Source organism: Electrona antarctica (assembly GCF_951216825.1).
Source record: "Electrona antarctica genome assembly, chromosome: 18".
Taxonomy (NCBI): Eukaryota; Metazoa; Chordata; class Actinopteri; order Myctophiformes; family Myctophidae; genus Electrona; species Electrona antarctica.
The window spans coordinates 5465480-5483364 of NC_136799.1; the positions used below are offsets into that span (position 1 = coordinate 5465480).

At 42.6% G+C, this 17885-nt stretch overlaps 3 protein-coding genes and 1 long non-coding RNA gene across 8 annotated transcripts in view; 1 reads left to right on the forward strand and 3 right to left on the reverse strand.

The window, feature by feature from the left end:
- Positions 1–17885, forward strand: part of LOC306942183 (heat shock protein beta-11-like) — a 222507-nt gene that overhangs the window by 76832 nt on the left and 127790 nt on the right. The gene's annotated exons all lie outside the window — the stretch shown is intronic.
- Positions 547–5928, reverse strand: LOC306942351. Its single transcript, XR_013792277.1, has 3 exons — positions 5528–5928; positions 2313–3628; positions 547–1869 (listed from the first exon to the last, which is right to left on the reverse strand). It is a non-coding gene; the product is annotated as an uncharacterized lncRNA (long non-coding RNA).
- On the reverse strand, positions 6450–11878 carry LOC306942275 (uncharacterized protein). Of its 2 annotated transcripts, XR_013792261.1 has the most exons (3): positions 11538–11878; positions 8609–9909; positions 6451–8156 (listed from the first exon to the last, which is right to left on the reverse strand). XR_013792261.1 is itself a non-coding variant. In XM_079528084.1 (2 exons), exons 1-2 carry the CDS (start codon positions 11704–11706, stop codon positions 7990–7992), a joined length of 336 nt encoding a protein of 111 aa, XP_079384210.1. In that variant the 5' UTR covers positions 11707–11878; the 3' UTR covers positions 6450–7989. The 2 variants fall into 2 exon arrangements, 1 of the variants encoding a protein (XP_079384210.1); XM_079528084.1 differs by lacking the exon at positions 8609–9909 and having other exon boundaries at positions 6450–8156.
- On the reverse strand, positions 13069–16751 carry LOC306942272 (uncharacterized protein). Of its 4 annotated transcripts, none has more exons than XR_013792259.1 (3): positions 16457–16751; positions 15079–15946; positions 13069–14177 (listed from the first exon to the last, which is right to left on the reverse strand). XR_013792259.1 is itself a non-coding variant. In XM_079528078.1 (3 exons), the coding sequence occupies exons 1-3, from the start codon at positions 16623–16625 to the stop codon at positions 13738–13740; spliced, it is 1113 nt and encodes a 370-aa protein (XP_079384204.1). In that variant the 5' UTR covers positions 16626–16751; the 3' UTR covers positions 13069–13737. The 4 variants fall into 4 exon arrangements, 2 of the variants coding, with proteins under 2 accessions (XP_079384204.1, XP_079384203.1); XR_013792260.1 differs by having other exon boundaries at positions 14631–15946; XM_079528078.1 differs by having other exon boundaries at positions 15443–15946.

Below are 17885 nucleotides of genomic sequence, written 5' to 3' on the forward strand. Positions count from 1 at the left end.
CTAAATATATGCCTTAATACATTACACTTTGCTATCTATAACTATAATTAAAAACACCTTTTTTGATGATGTAATTTACCCGTGTGTGGACCAGCCCTATGGATTCTGCTATAATAATGTGTTCATAAAGTTTATTTAAAATATTGCTTTGATGCTCATATGAACCTTATAGTATTTGTTTTTTTGTTAGGACATGCATTGCATAAATTCCATAGGCTGGACCACACATGGACATGACATCAACTTGCAAACAGGAGCGGCTCCTATTCAGTGATAAACACACTATTTATAGGATAAATAAAATACTGTTTTTCATTTCAGATTTTAGAGGGCAAGTACATTTTAAGGCTTATAAGTCTTATTAGCCAGAGATCCTTTTATTTACATTTACACATGTGTATATTGATTGATTGATTGATTGAAAAATGTATTAACATTTTGCAGAATTACAGTACATTTCAAGCACAAACTCAATACAAAGGCTGTTAACTGTGAGTGGACGACCCAATTAAGCATTACACTTGTTTCCAATAGGGTCCACCATGTTCAAATCATCAAAAACATTTAGAGACGTACAAATAGACACTTCTATATAGACAAAGGACAGAACAGGAATTCATCATAAAGGAGGTAAAAAGGGAAAAGAAACATATACAGTGAGGGGGAAAAAAAGGGGTGGGCGGTGGGGGGATTCACGTTCAGCTATGATCCGGTCAGGAGCGGATGATATCGTTACATCATGTTGTAGTCATTGTTTTGTAGTCATCAGGCCGGAGGCCCTAGTGTCAGAAGAATACTTCACCATCTTGGTTTTATTTGTAATTTTAAAACAAAACACAATATAAAAATAAACAACTAAATCAACAAAGTCCCATAACATAATTTACATGCACTAATGAAATTGTCTGTGAGAAAGAAACGTAACTTGTTACTTCTCCCCCTGAGCGCTCATCATAACCATCCTCTGCTTTGGCATCTATGATTCGTGTGCCACAGTATGAAACTGTTCAACTAAAAGCTACTAAAAGTATGACTATGAACCCTTGTGTGATTTCAGATCACTAATTTCTAGTCTCACGTTGCCAGACTGTTGCCAGTGTTGCCACTTGCAAATTTCAAATGCTTCTGGAGCAACGGAAGTTCTATAATGAGTAAAATACAAGTGGAAGTGGAGCCTCCTCTCTCCACTTCTATTTCGTCTTTACATCCGCACAAATTTATCCTAATATAATTAGAAGACATCTAAGCATATATAGCTTGTTGCTTAGCAGCAATGGAAATAAAAAAATAAAATGTAACGATATTTTAAAATTTTCGTGAATGGAAATGGGAGCTTCATTACTCGGATTTCGGGAGGTGTAGTTCCAGACTCTATATTGCATTTGGAGATTGTGAAATAGTTGTCTGGCTACACAAGACTAATTTCACCTCAAAACCTCTGAAAACAAAATGTTCTTTCCATTGTATGTGCTCTCATGGATGGAGTTTGTCGCAGTGATATCAGGTCATGGGACAGCTTGTTTCTAAGAGAAAATCTTTGTCCTTCCACAGTGTGGGTTGTTTGTTTTTTCAGTGACTTATCTTCCCTGGTCTCCTCGCACTCATCACGGTCTTCAGTGTCAGATTCAGAACAGTGTGACTGTGAAGACATGAAATGGTTGCTGGCTAGAGACTCCGTCTCTGTGTTTTCATTATAATCACTTCTCACTGCTAGTAATGTCTGCGTTGACCCCTCAGCCTCCTCTTGTCTGTACATTAGCTCCTGCTGTTCATCCTTTTTCTGTGGAGGCTGTGGTTCCTCTTGGAGCAGACCGGGCCTCCTCTCCTGTTGCTCTGGTGATTTCTCCTCTTCACAGACTGGGATGAAGTCTAGGAGGCAGAATGGGAAATAAGAGAAACGGTGATTCTTAATATTTATTCAGACTACAGTCTGTGCCCTTATGTTTTGTAGTAGTAGTGGTGTTGGTGGTTTGGAGGTAATATTTAAGAACACAGGCTGCCTTATATTGCACCCTGTATTTACTATTTACACACTTGACTAACGCAGGGGTGCCATTGTGTCAAATTCATTAATTCTAGGTCGCAACAGGCCAGATTGGACAAAATGAGACCATCAAGGCCAGCTCCATTGTGCACAAGTCAAGGAAGGTACCTCATACAAACCTACTCCCACTGCCCTTTAACACAATCAGCGCCGGGATTTCTTTCAAAATAGATGCTCGGGGTGCCGGGAAGATATGGCCGCTTTTACTCTGTAAAGCCCCCCCTTCCGTTCCGGAAAAAAATCGGGAGACATATTTTTGCTTGCTTACCTTGCTATCGTTACGATAAAATCGCTTGATGATCCCTCGCGTTCATATTTTGAACGAGAGGCAGGTCAGAAGTCAGAAATGAAGAGCTTAGTATATCCATCTGATCAAAAGCCCACGGAGAGCTCCCTAGATTAGGAGATATGAGGGATTCTTTCTGCAGCGGTAAACAGGGAAGTGAACGGGACCGCGGATGTGCGAAGAGCAAGGAGTATGGTGGCCTTGGAGGCCAACTAAAAAAATAAAAAGATTCAGAATATTTTTCTCTCGTTTGATATCAATAAAAATGTGCTACGTCCTACCAACCCGTCGGTTGGATTAGTTATGACGTTCCCACACGTCGTACGGTCTAAATGGGTTTAGGATTTCCTCTCTGTATGAAGTCCCATGTGTTTCAGATGTGAGCTTCGACTAAAGCGCTTGTCACACAGTATACTGAAGGGCATCTCACCTGTATGAGGGGTGCATGTGTTTGGTCCGACGTACTAACAGTCCGACAGGCATTCGTCCGACACCCTACCCAAAACCCAAACCCTAAATCTAACCGCACAGGAAGCCACAGGTTCGTTTAAACCTGTGACGGGTTAGTTTTAACAGGCCACGCATGTCGGGAGCGACGGTGTTGTCGGACTAATGCCTGTCATACTGTTAGTATGTCTAACCAACGTATGCACCTCCTGTATGAGTCCTTGTGTGCCTCTTGAGATTTCCATTTAGGTTAAAGGTTTTACCACAAACTGTACAACTGAAGGGCTTCTCTCCCGTATGAGTCCTTGTGTGCCTCTTAAGATTTCCATTTTGGTTAAACGTTTTACCACAAAATGTACAACTAAATGTTCTTTCCATTGAATGGGCTCTCATGGATGGAGTTTGCTGCACTGATATCAGGTCCTGGGACAGCTTGTTTCTCAAAGAAAATATTTGTCCTTCCACAGTGTGTGTCTCGTTGTGTGTTTTCAGCGACTGATCTTCCATGGTCTCGTCCCAGTCATCACTGTCGTCAGTGTCAGATTCAGAACAGTGTGAAGAGATGAGCTGCACATCAACAGTTTGTTGTGATGCTCCATGGTTCTCTACATCAGCTTGTGTTTTCATGTGTTCATTTGAAGTGCTGGCTAGAGGCTCTGTCTCTCTGCTTTCATTATATGCAGCTTTCACTGCTAGTAATGTCTGTGTCGACCCTTCATCCTCCTCTGGTCTGTGAATCAAGTCCTGCTGCTCCTCCTTAATCTGTGGAGGCTGTGGTTCCTCTTGGAGCAGATCGGGCCTCCTCTCCTGTTGCTCAGGTGATTTCTCCTCTTCACAGACTGGAAGGAAGTCTAGGCAGAATAGGAGCGGGAAACAGTGAGTGATGCTTAATATTTGCATGAATTAAATTAAACGCTGTGCCTCTGTAGACGCATGAGAACATTTTGAGAAGACAGGAGGAACAGAGAATTCATCCGAGGTCGAGTGAAAGGTGACTAAAAGTGACATGGAGTCAAATTGAACCTTCTCCTTGTAATGGGAAAATGATAATCATTTCACTGTGCACACGCACGCACGCACGCACACACACACCATGGCCATGTTTCCATGAGGCTCACATTGTGAAGTATTACTGTATCATGGGCTTGCTATAAAACAATACACTTCCCCAAGACTAGATTCTATGCCTAGATTTATTTAACAAACTGTTTATAGTACAGCATGTAACATGTCATGTATCCTTTTTTGCATCTCGCTTACTAGCTGCTATAGCACAGGGGTTCCCAAAGTAGGGTCCGGGGACCCCCAGCGGCCCTTGAGGTCCCCAGCTAAATGATAGTTTGGAACCAAATGCACACTTAAGGGTCTGTAACTCTGAGTGTACAAATGGAACCGTACTGGCGTGTAGTGCTTAAAGTCCTATACTTAATGGCACTAATTAATGGTTGCCGACGGCCAGGTGAAGTTCTTACGTGTGCCACTGTGCCAGTACAAACTGATCTCCCAAACATGTCCGTTGAGTTTAACTTTGCTTTATTTTCTGCAGTCATTTTCCTATACAACATACAGATAAAATAATAAGAAAGAAACCGTAACAAACACAGGCGACCAGCCCTCCTGAACACAGTGAAACTGTTAGCCTCTACCGTCTGCCACTGGCAACACCTGTTAGCCTCTACCGTCTGCCACTGGCAACACCTGTGAGCCTCTACCGTCTGCCACTGGCAACACCTGTTAGCCTCTACCGTCTGCCACTGGCAACACCTGTTAGCCTCTACCGTCTGCCACTGGCAACACCTGTTAGCCTCTACCGTCTGCCACTGGCAACACCTGTTAGCCTCTACCGCAGGGTTCCCCAATAGGCGGGCCGCAAATGGCCCCCTGGAGGGGGGGTCCCAGATATACATGGCATTAAATGGGGGTCAGTAGCCTATGCATGTAGAACTGGGCATGCTTTTCAAATGGGGCAAGACCTCGACCTTGCGCGTGCGGACTCGGCCCCCAGCCTGGTACCTTAGTCAAAATATGGCCCTTGAGGAAAATTAATTGGGGAACCCTGCTCTACCGTCTGCCACTGGCAACACCTGTTAGCCTCTACCAACACCTGTGCCTGATAAGCAACTGGGCTGGCCTTGACATTGACCAAGCTGCAGTGACATTGTCAATGAGTAAAACATTAGGTCATAATGGCTCTTACACTAGCACCTAATTGCTACTGGTGAAATGGGGGTCCTTGAAATTAAACAGGTTGAGAATCACTGCTAAAACCGTACACATCTTCTCTTGTGGGGGTCCCTGGCATTATATATTTTCAAATGGGGGTCCGCGGGCAAAATATCAATCATGGTTTTATATGTGTGTGTGTGTGTGGTTCACAAGTGGAGTGGACATGGCTTTCATCAGCACCCATGTCTGGTACAGGACAGGAGGATATAGTGAGAGAAGTAGGCCTATAACAGTAGCTATTGTGTGTTAATACACATGCACCCTAGAACTGTCAACCAAGAAATAATATTTATGATACAACCAATATTTGCAAACAAACTAATTAAGTAAGTAGACACTTTCTTTGGCAAGATTTCTCAATATAAACCTCCTTGATGCAGAATGGGTACATTTCAAACAAAAGCACAAGTCAATACAAACTGCTACTTTGAAGACGAAATCATGAAAAGCACTAAGACTACACATTGTTCTGTCATTTTGCAACGACAATGTAAATTAAAGGGTAACAAAAAAACGTGACAAACCTGTCAGATCAGAGGTGACTTGAGGAGTGAGGAACTCCAGCTGTCTGTGTTGCAGATCTATTTGTTGTTGGTATTGTACGATAGTTCTGACAAAAACAGCTAATATGTCCTCTGCAACGGCGGTCAGTCGTTCATTGACGAACAGCCTCAACGTCTCTATGTCACACATTGTTACTTTAGTTAAAATAATACGTCTCTGTTGATACTTTCACCGACAGTGCATTTGATTTTGCTACATACGTAAACAATGAGAAGAATGACTTCCGAGGTCGATGATGTTGCACGCATGTAAATACAGGCTGGGCTCAATTCACGTTGCAGTTTTCAGAAACCGGTCTAGAGCGGATATGGAAACTAAGTGTGTGTGGGTGTGTGTGTGTGTGTGTGTGTGTGTGTGTGTGTGTGTGTGTGTGTGTGTGTGTGTGTGTGTGTGTGAATGTCCGGATACAGTAGACGGGCTCTAGACCGGATCTGATTCTGAACACACTCATAAGTTTTAAAGACTGATCGTGTTGGTACATTGATGCTGGTTCGCCCCCTGCTGGACATATTTCGGCTACATTGAAAATGAGGGCCTGCCCCTCAATTTTACTCAGAGTTTAAATAAAGGTTATGATGATGATGATAGGTCAACACGGACCATGCATTTGAACATCATTATACAGTAGTACAGTAGTACTTTGTTGTTGGTATGGAAGCTGTATTGTTTGACTCCCCCAGAAAATCATTATAAATATAGGTTACATTTTCAAGTGTTCTTTGTATTATTTGGTGTAACATTGGTCTCGCGTAGTCAGACAACTATTCCACAATCGCTGAATGATGGAAGCATTTGGAAACGGCAAGAGGCAGCATGAAGTCTGGTAACACGAGACAGACTATTGTAATAAATAGTATTCACTGTTAAAATAGCTTCGGTACCCTGTTGAAAGGATTCCTGGCTAAATATATGCCTTAATACATTACAATTTGCTATCTATAACTATAATTAATTAATTAATTTGATGATGTAATTTACCCGTATGTGGACCAGCCCTATGGATTCTGCTATAATAATGCATTCATAAAATGTATTTAAAATATTGCTTTGATGCTCATATGAACCTTAGAGTATTTGTTTTTTTTGTTAGGACATGCATTGCATAAATTCCATAGGCTGGACCACACATGGACATATGACATCAACTTGCAAACAGGAGCGGCTCCTATTCAGTGATAAACACACTATTTATAGGATGAATAAAATACTGTTTTTCATTTCAGATTTTAGTTTTAGAGGGCAAGTATGTTTTAAGGCTTATTGGCCAGAGATCCTTTTATATCCTTGTATTTACATTTACACATGTGTATACTCATTCAGTAACATCGCATGAGTCGCACCACCAGGCTTTCCACCTCGGAGGTGTGCCAAAATTGCCGTATGATCCGGTCGGGAGCGGATGATATCGTTACATCATGTTGTAGTCATTGTTTTGTAGTCATCAGGCCGGAGGCCCTAGTGTCAGAAGAATACATGTCTATTATTCCACCATCTTGGTTTTATTTGTAATTTTAAAACAAAACACAATATAAAAATAAACAACTAAATCAACAAAGTCCCATAACATAATTTACATGCACTAATGAAATTGTCTGTGAGAAAGAAACTTAACTCGTTACTTCTCCCCCTGAGCGCTCATCATAACCATCCTCTGCTTTGGCATCTATGATTCGTGTGCCACAGTATGTATCATGATATGTCAGCTCAGGTGGCTTACTTGAGAAACTGTTCAACTAAAAGCTACTAAAAGTATGACTATGAACCCTTGTGTGATTTCAGATCACTAATTTCTAGTCTCACGTTGCCAGACTGTTGCCACTTGCAATTTTCAAATGCTTCTGGAGCAACGGAAGTTCTATCATGAGTAAAATATAAAGTGGAAGTGGAGCCTCCTCCCAACTTCCATTTCGTCTTTACAGCCGCACAAATTTATCCTAATATAATTAGAAGACATCTAAGCATATATAGCTTGTTGCTTAGCAGAAATGGAAATAAAAAAATAAAATGTAACGATATTTTAAAATTTTCGTGAATGGAAATGGAAGCTTCATTACTCGGATTTCGGGAGGTGTAGTTCCAGACTCTATATTGCATTTGGAGATTGTGAAATAGTTGTCTGGCTACACAAGACTAATTTCACCTCAAAACCTCTGAAAACAAAATGTTCTTTCCATTGTATGAGCTCTCATGGATGGAGTTTGTCGCAGTGATATCAGGTCATGGGACAGCTTGTTTCTAAAAGAAAATCTTTGTCCTTCCACAGTGTGGGTTGTTTGTTTTTTCAGTGACTTATCTTCCCTGGTCTCCTCGCACTCATCACTGTCTTCAGCGTCAGATTCAGAACAGTGTGACTGTGAAGACATGAAATGGTTGCTGGCTAGAGGCTCTGTCTCTGTGTTTTCATTATATTCACTTCTCACTGCTAGTAATGTCTGCGTTGACCCCTCAGTGGCTCAGCCTCCTCTTGTCTGTAAATTAGCTGCTGCTGTTCATCCTTTTTCTGTGGAGGCTGTGGTTCCTCTTGGAGCAGACCGGGCCTCCTCTCCTGTTGCTCTGGTGATTTATCCTCTTCACAGACTGGGATGAAGTCTAGGAGGCAGAATGGGAAATAAGAGAAACGGTGATTCTTAATATTTATTCAGACTATAGTCTGTGCCCTTATTTTTTGTAGTAGTAGTGGTGTTGGTGGTTTGGAGGTAATATTTAAGATAGAAAACACCACAGGCTGCCTTATATTGCACACTGTATTTACTATTTACACACTTGACTAACGCAGGGGTGCCATTGTGTCAAATTCATTAATTCTAGGTCGCAACAGGCCAGATTGGACAAAATGAGACCATCAAGGCCAGCTCCATTGTGCACAAGTCAAGGAAGGTACCTCATACACACCTACTCCCACTGCCCTTTAACACAATCAGCGCCGGGATTTCTTTCAAAATAGATGCTCGGGGTGCCGGGAAGATATGTCCGCTTTTACTCTGTAAAGCCCCCCCTTCCGTTCCGGACAAAATTCGGGAGACATATTTTTGCTTGCTTACCTTGCTATCGTTACGATAAAATCGCTTGATGATCCCTCGCGTTCATATTTTGAACGAGAGGCAGGTCAGAAGTCAGAAATGAAGAGCTTAGTATATCCATCTGATCAAAAGCCCACGGAGAGCTCCCTAGATTAGGAGATATGAGGGATTCTTTCTGCAGCAGTAAACAGGGAAGTGAACGGGACCGCGGATGTGCGAAGAGCAAGGAGTATGGTGGCCTTGGAGGCCAACTAAAAAAAGAAAGATTCAGAATATTTTTCTCTCGTTTGATATCAATAAAAATGCGCTACGTCCTACCAACCCGTCGGTTGGATTAGTTATGACGTTCCCACACGTCGTACGGTCTAAATGGGTTTAGGATTTCCTCTCTGTATGAAGTCCCATGTGTTTCAGATGTGAGCTTCGACTAAAGCGCTTGTCACACAGTATACTGAAGGGCATCTCACCTGTATGAGGGGTGCATGTGTTTGGTCCGACGTACTAACAGTCCGACAGGCATTCGTCCGACACCCTACCCAAAATCTAACCTCACAGGAAGCCACAGGTTCGTTTTAACCTGTAACGGGTTAGTTTTAACCGGCCACACATGTCGGGAACGACGGTGTTGTCGGACTAATGCCTGTCAGACTGTTAGTATGTCTAACCAATGTATGCACCCTCTGTATGAGTCCTTGTGTGCCTCTTAAGATTTCCATTTTGGATAAACGTTTTACCACAAAGTGTACAACTGAAGGGCTTCTCTCCCGTATGAGTCTTTGTGTGCCTCTTAAAATCTCCCATTCGGGTGAATGTTTTACCACAAACTGTACAACTAAATGTTCTTTCCATTGAATGGGCTCTCATGGATGGAGTTTGCTGCACTGATATCAGGTCCTGGGACAGCTTGTTTCTCAAAGAAAATATTTGTCCTTCCACAGTGTGTGTCTCGTTGTGTGTTTTCAGCGACTGATCTTCCCTGGTCTCGTCCCAGTCATCACTGTCGTCAGTGTCAGATTCAGAACAGTGTGAAGAGATGAGCTGCACATCCACAGTTTGTTGTGATGCTCCATGGTTCTCTACATCAGCTTGTGTTTTCACGTGTTCATTTGAAGTGCTGGCTAGAGGCTCTGTCTCTCTGCTTTCATTATATGCAGCTTTCACTGCTAGTAATGTCTGCGTTGACCCCTCAGCCTCCTCTGTTCTGTGAATCAAGTCCTGCTGTTCCTCCTTAATCTGTGGAGGCTGTGGTTCCTCTTGGAGCAGATCGGGCCTCCTCTCCTGTTGCTCAGGTGATTTCTCCTCTTCACAGACTGGGAGGAAGTCTAGGCAGAATAGGAGCGGGAAACAGTGAGTGATGCTTAATATTTGCATGAATTAAATTAAACGCTGTGCCTCCGTAGACGCATGAGAACATTTTGAGAAGACAGGAAGAACAGAGAATTCATCCGAGGTCGAGTGAAAGGTGACTAAAAGTGACATGGAGTCAAATTGAACCTTCTCCTTGTAATGGGGAAAATGATAATCATTTCACTGTGCACACGCACGCACGCACGCACGCACGCACGCACGCACGCACACACACACACACACCATGGCCATGTTTCCATGAGGCTCACATTGTGAAGTATTACTGTATCATGGGCTTGCTATAAAACAATACACTTCCCCAAGACTAGATTCTATGCCTAGATTTATTTAACAAACTGTTTATAGTACAGCATGTAACATGTCATGTATCCTTTTTTGCATCTCGCTTACTAGCTGCTATAGCACAGGGGTTCCCAAAGTAGGGTCTGGGGACCACCAGAGGCCCTTGAGGTCCCCAGCTAAATGATAGTTTGGAACCAAATGCACACTTAAGGGTCTGTAACTCTGAGTGTACAAATGGAACCGTACTGGCGTGTAGTGCTTAAAGTCCTATACTTAATGGCACTAATCAATGGTTGCCGACGGCCAGGTGAAGTTCTTACGTGTGCCACTGTGCCAGTACAAACTGATCTCCCAAACATGTCCGTTGAGTTTAACTTTGCTTTATTTTCTGCAGTCATTTTCCTATACAACATACAGATAAAATAAGAAAGAAACTGTAACAAACACCTATTAGCCTCTACCGTCTGCCACTGGCAACACCTGTTAGCCTCTACCGTCTGCCACTGGCAACACCTGTTAGCCTCTACCATCTGCCACTGGCAACACCTGTTAGCCTCTACCGTCTGCCACTGGCAACACCTGTTAGCCTCTACCGTCTGCCACTGGCAACACCTGTTAGCCTCTACTGTCTGCCACTGGCAACACCTGTGCCTGATAAGCAACTGGGCTGGCCTTGACATTGACCAAGCTGCAGTGACATTGTCAATGAGTAAAACATTAGGTCATAATGGCTCTTACACTAGCCCCTAATTGCTACTGGTGAAATGGGGGTCCTTGAAATTAAACAGGTTGAGAATCACTGCTAGAACCGTACACATCTTCTCTTATGGGGGTCCCTGGCATTATATATTTTCAAATGGGGGTCCGCGGGCAAAATATCAATCATGGTTTTATATGCGTGTGTGTGTGTAGTTCACACGTGGAGTGGACATGGCTTTCATCAGCACCCATGTCTGGTACAGGACAGGAGGATATAGTGAGAGAAGTAGGCCTATAACAGTAGCTATTGTGTGTTAATACACATGCACCCTAGAACTGTCAACCAAGAAATAATATTTATGATACAACCAATATTTGCAAACAAACTGATATTAAGAAAGTAGACACTTTCTTTGGCAAGATTTCTCAATATAAACCTCCTTGACAGTATATGCAGAATGGGTACATTTCAAACAAAAGCACAAGTCAATACAAACTGCTACTTTGAAGACGAAATCATGAAAAGCACTAAGACTACACATTGTTCTGTCATTTTGCAACGACAATGTGAATTAAAGGGTAACAAAAAAACGAGACAAACCTGTCAGATCAGAGGTGACTTGAGGAGTGAGGAACTCCAGCTGTCTGTGTTGCAGATCTATTTGTTGTTGGTATTGTACGATAGTTCTGACAAAAACAGCTAATATGTCCTCTGCAACGGCGGTCAGTCGTTCATTGACGAACAGCCTCAACGTCTCTATGTCACACATTGTTACTTTAGTTAAAATAATACGTCTCTGTTGATACTTTCACCGACAGTGCATTTGATTTTGCTACATACGTAAACAATGAGAAGAATGACTTCCAAGGTCGATGATGTTGCACGCATGTAAATACAGGCTGGGCTCAATTCACGTTGCAGTTTTCAGAAACCGGTCTAGAGCGGATATGGAAACTAGACGTATGTGTGCGTGTGTGTCATAGAGTATATAAAAGGATAGAGACTGAACTGGCGCGAAGCTCCGCCCCCCCAGCTATTCATGTCAATGGAAGTTGCTCAGTGGCGTTTTGAAGCACCCGGAAGACTGCCGGAAGTACCGTCTCAGAACGTCTACTTCCGCGTTTGACCACCAAATTTTGGTGGTCAAATGCGGAAGTGCAACCGAGCGCTCAATGTTAAAGCCCAGCTGCACGGGGTTTCCCGGTCATGAATCCACGGGTCCGCCTGTAGTCCCTCCTCCTACCACTAGGGCCCAGAGCTGAGAGCTTCAACGTTGAATAGCCTCACTGGCCCCTTGGTGTGTGTGTAACTGTGTATACGGATACAGTAGGCGGGCTCTAGACCGGATCTGAACAACACACAAGTTGTAAAGACTGATCGTGTTGGTACATTGATGCTGGTCCGCCCCCTGCTGGACATAGGTCAACACGGACCATGCATTTGGACATCATTATACAGTAGTACTTTGTTGCAATGTTGTTGGTATGGAAGCTGTATTGTTTGACTCCCCCAGAAAATCATTATATAGGTTACATTTTCAAGGGTTCTTTGTATTATTTGGTGTAACATTGGTCTCACGTAGTCAGACAACTATTCCACAATCGCTGAATGATGGAAGCATTTGGAAACTGCAAGAGGCAGCATGAAGTCTGGTAACCCGAGACAGACTATTGTAACACAAATAGTATTCACTGTTAAAATAGCTTCGGTACCCTGTTGAAAGGATCCCTGGCTAAATATATGCCTTAATACATTACACTTTGCTATCTATAACTATAATTAAAAACACCTTTTTTGATGATGTAATTTACCCGTGTGTGGACCAGCCCTATGGATTCTGCTATAATGTGTTCATAAAAGCGGCTCCTATTCAGTGATAAACACACTATTTATAGGATAAATAAAATACTGTTTTTCATTTCAGATTTTAGTTTTAGAGGGCAAGTATGTTTTAAGGCTTATTAGCCAGAGATCCCTTTATATCCTTTTATTTACATTTACACATGTGTATACTCATTCAGTAACTTCGCATGAGTCGCACCACCAGGGAGCGGATGATATAGTTACATCATGTTGTAGTCATTGTTTTGTAGTCATCAGGCCGGAGGCCCTAGTGTCGGAAGAATACATGTCTATTCATGTCTATTCATGTCACCATCTTGGTTTTATTTGTCATTTTAAAACAAAACACAATATAAAAATAAACAACTAAATCAACAAAGTCCCATAACATAATTTACATGCACTAATGAAATTGTGAGAAAGAAACTTAACTCGTTACTTCTCCCCCTGAGCACTCATCATAACCATCCTCTGCTTTGGCATCTATGATTCGTGTGCCACAGTATGTATCATATGTCAGCTCAGGTGGCTTCCTTGAGAAACCGTTCAACTAAAAGCTACTAAAAGTATGACTATGAACCCTTGTGTGATTTCAGATCACTAATTTCTAGTCTCGTGTTGCCAGACTGTTGCCACTTGCAAAATTTCAAATGCTTCTGGAGCAACGGAAGTTCTATCATGAGTAAAATATAAGTGGAAGTGGAGCCTCCTCTCCACTTCCATTTCGTCTTTACATCCACACAAATGTATCCTAATATAATTAGAAGACATCTAAGCATATATAGCTTGTTGCTTAGCAGAAATGGAAATAAAAAAATAAAATGTAACGATATTTTAAAATTTTCGTGAATGGAAATGGGAGCTTCATTACTCGGATTTCGGGAGGTGTAGTTCCAGACTCTATATTGCATTTGGAGATTGTGAAATAGTTGTCTGGCTACACAAGACTAATTTCACCTCAAAACCTCCGAAAACAAAATGTTCTTTCCATTGTATGAGCTCTCATGGATGGAGTTTGTCGCAGTGATATCAGGTCATGGGACAGCTTGTTTCTAAAAGAAAATCTTTGTCCTTCCACAGTGTGGGTTGTTTGTTTTTTCAGTGACTTATCTTCCCTGGTCTCCTCGCACTCATCACTGTCTTCAGTGTCAGATTCAGAACAGTGTGACTGTGAAGACATGAAATGGTTGCTGGCTAGAGGCTCTGTCTCTGTGTTTTCATTATATTCACTTCTCACTGCTAGTAATGTCTGCGTTGACCCCTCAGCCTCCTCTTGTCTGTACATTAGCTCCTGCTGTTCATCCTTTTTCTGTGAAGGCTGTGGTTCCTCTTGGAGCAGACCGGGCCTCCTCTCCTGTTGCTCTGGTGATTTCTCCTCTTCACAGACTGGGATGAAGTCTAGGAGGCAGAATGGGAAATAAGAGAAACGGTGATTCTTAATATTTATTCAGACTACAGTCTGTGCCCTTATGTTTTGTAGTAGTAGTGGTGTTGGTGGTTTGGAGGTAATATTTAAGATAGAAAACACCACAGGCTGCCTTATATTGCACCCTGTATTTACTATTTACACACTTGACTAACGCAGGGGTGCCATTGTGTCAAATTCATTAATTCTAGGTCGCAACAGGCCAGATTGGACAAAATGAGACCATCAAGGCCAGCTCCATTGTGCACAAGTCAAGGAAGGTACCTCATACACACCTACTCCCACTGCCCTTTAACACAATCAGAGCCGGGATTTCTTTAAAAATAGAAGCTCGGGGTGCCGGGAAGATATGGCCGCTTTTACTCTGTAAAGCCCCCCCCTTCCGTTCCGGACAAAAATCGGGAGACATATTTTTGCTTGCTTACCTTGCTATCGTTACGATAAAATCGCTCGATTATCCCTCGCGTTCATATTTTGAACGAGAGGCAGGTCAGAAGTCAGAAATGAAGAGCTTAGTATATCCATCTGATCAAAAGCCCACGGAGAGCTCCCTAGATTAGGAGATATGAGGGATTCTTTCTGCAGCGGTAAACAGGGAAGTGAACGGGACCGCGGATGTGCGAAGAGCAAGGAGTATGGTGGCCTTGGAGGCCAACTAAAAAAAGAAAAAGATTCAGAATATTTTTTTCTCGTATGATATCAATAAAAATGCGCTACGTCCTACCAACCCGTCGGTTGGATTAGTTATGACGTTCCCACACGTCGTACGGTCTAAATGGGTTTAGGATTTCCTCTCTGTATGAAGTCCCATGTGTTTCAGATGTGAGCTTCGACCAAAGCGCTTGTCACACAGTATACTGAAGGGCATCTCACCTGTATGAGGGGTGCATGTGTTTGGTCCAACGTACTAACAGTCCGACAGGCATTCGTCCGACACCCTATCCAAAACCCAAACCCTAAATCTAACCTCACAGGAAGCCACAGGTTCGTTTTAACCTGTAACGGGTTAGTTTTAACCGGCCACGCATGTCGGGAACGACGGTGTTGTCGGACTAATGCCTGTCAGACTGTTAGTATGTCTAACCAATGTATGCACCCTCTGTATGCGTCCTTGTGTGCCTCTTAAGATTTCCATTTCGGTTAAACATTTTACCACAAAATGTACAACTGAAGGGCTTCTCTCCCGTATGAGTCGTTGTGTGCCTCTTAAAATCTCCCATTCGGTTGAACGTTTTACCACAAATTGTACAACTAAATGTTCTTTCCATTGAATGGGCTCTCATGGATGGAGATTGCTGCACTGATAATAGGTCCTGGGACAGCTTGTTTCCCAAAGAAAATCTTTGTCCTTCCACAGTGTGTGCCTTGTTGTGTGATTTCAGTGACTGATCTTCCATGGTCTCCTCCCAGTCATCACTGTCGTCAGTGTCAGATTCAGAACAGTGTGAAGAGATGAGCTGAACATCAACAGTTGGTTGTGATGCTCCAAGGCTCACTACATCAGCTTGTGATTTCACGTGTTCATTTGAAGTGCTGGCTAGAGGCTCCGTCTCTATGTTTTCATTATATGCACTTTTCACTGCTAGTAATGTCTGCGTTGACCCCTCAGCCTCCTCTTGTCTGTGAATTAGCTCCTGCTGTTCATCCTTAATCTGTGGAGGCTGTGGTTCCTCTTGGAGCAGATCGGACCTCCTCTCCTGTTGCTCTGGTATTTTCTCCTCTTCACAGACTGGGAGGAAGTCTAGGCAGAATAGGACATGAGAGAAACAGTCATGCTAAATATTTGCTTAAATTAAATGCTGTGCCTCTGTATAATGTTACAGTATAGTGTTAGTGTATACACATGAGAACATTTTGGGGAGACGGAATGAACGGAGAATCAATAAGTGAAAGGTGACTAAAAGTGACATGGAGTCAAATTGTTACCAGAGTCTTCTCCCTTGTGATTTGTAATGGGGAAATTATAGTAATTTCACCTATGCCTAGATTTATTTTAACAAACTGATTATAGTACAGCAGTTAACATAATGTCATATCCATAGCAAGACATATGTACATTTGTGACATAGCTAACTAATACCCCCTCCAACTGTATTATACTTTCCCCATTTTATTAAACTATATTATCATTATTATATTTTGACACTTGCTTTAATTGGCAACGTAAACGTATTCTTTCTCATGCCAATAAAATAAAGCTCCTTTGTGATGGTGAAGGGTAGGGTAAAAAAAAAAAAAAAACATGACAAACCTGGCAGATCAGAGGTGACTTGAGGAGTGAGGAACTCCAGCTGTCTGTGTTGCAGATCTATTTGTTGTTGGTATTGTACGATAGTTCTGACAAACACAGCTAATATGTCCTCTGCAACGGCGGTCAGTCGTTCATTGACGAACAGCCTCAACGTCTCTATGTCACACATTGTTACTTTAGTTAAAATAATACGTATCTTTTGCTACTTTTACCGACAGAAGCACTGCATTTGATTTAAGCTACATATATGCACGCGTATGCACCATAGGTATGCACACATAAACAATGAGATTAACTTCCGGGGCGGATAAAGAAAGAGAGAATAACTTCCGAGGTCGAAATTGTAACCTATTTAGAATACTTTTTAGGCCTATGTCCAGCAGGGGGCGGACATTGATTGATAGATTGAAATATGTATTAACAGTTTGCAGAATTACAGTACATTTTTGATTGATTGATTGAAGAATTTATTAACAGTTTGCAGAATTACAGTACATTTCAAGCACAAACTCAATACAAAGGCTGTTAACTGTGAGTGGACGACCCAATTAAGCATTACACTTGTTTTCAATAGGGTCCACCATGTTCAAATCATCAAAACATTTAGAGACGTACAAATAGACACTTCTATAGACAGAACAGGAATATAAAGGAGGTAAAAAGGGAAAAGAAACATATACAGTGAGGGAAAAAAAAGGGGTGGGCGGTGGGGGGGATTCGTTCAGCTCCGTTAATTTGTTTGTTTTCCTGGGAGGAGCTGCGTTGGGTCCCCAAGTCGGCTCCGTGGCCGTACCTTGAGTTGGCTGTGTGGCCGTGACCGTCTCTTGTGTTGTCCTTATGTTGGGTCCCCAAGTCGGCTCCGTGGCCGTACCTTGAGTTGGCTGTGTGGCCGCGACCGTCTCTTGTGTTGTCCTTGCGTTCGTGTTTGGGGGATTCCGATTTTACAGGGGCCAGTTTCGAATTGCAGCCGTCCGTAGGTGCCCTTTGAGTGCGGTTTTGAAGGAGTCAAGGGATTCGCATGTCTTAATGACAGTTGGTAGGGCGTTCCACATTTTGGTGGCATAGGAGCGAAAATAATTTAGTCCCTTGTTTGTGCCGAATCTGGGTTGTACATGGTTCGTTGCACTCCCTCTGGTGTTGTGGGTGTTGTTGTAATCTAAATACGGGACCCTCGTCTGGGTTGACAGACAGGTAGTGTGTGCAGGCTGGGTGGTGTGTGACAATCCTGTTGAAGTATTACTTTGGTACGGCGACTGCGGCGGCGGCCGGCGGGTACCCGGGAGAACAAATTAACGAGACACGAGACAGTATCACGCTAAGGTTCACAAAGTTTATTACACAAACATGAAACATATATAGTGCTGGATCATAATGACGTAACAATAAGATATGAGACAGAAGAACGTGCCTACTGCAGCAAGGCTGACCT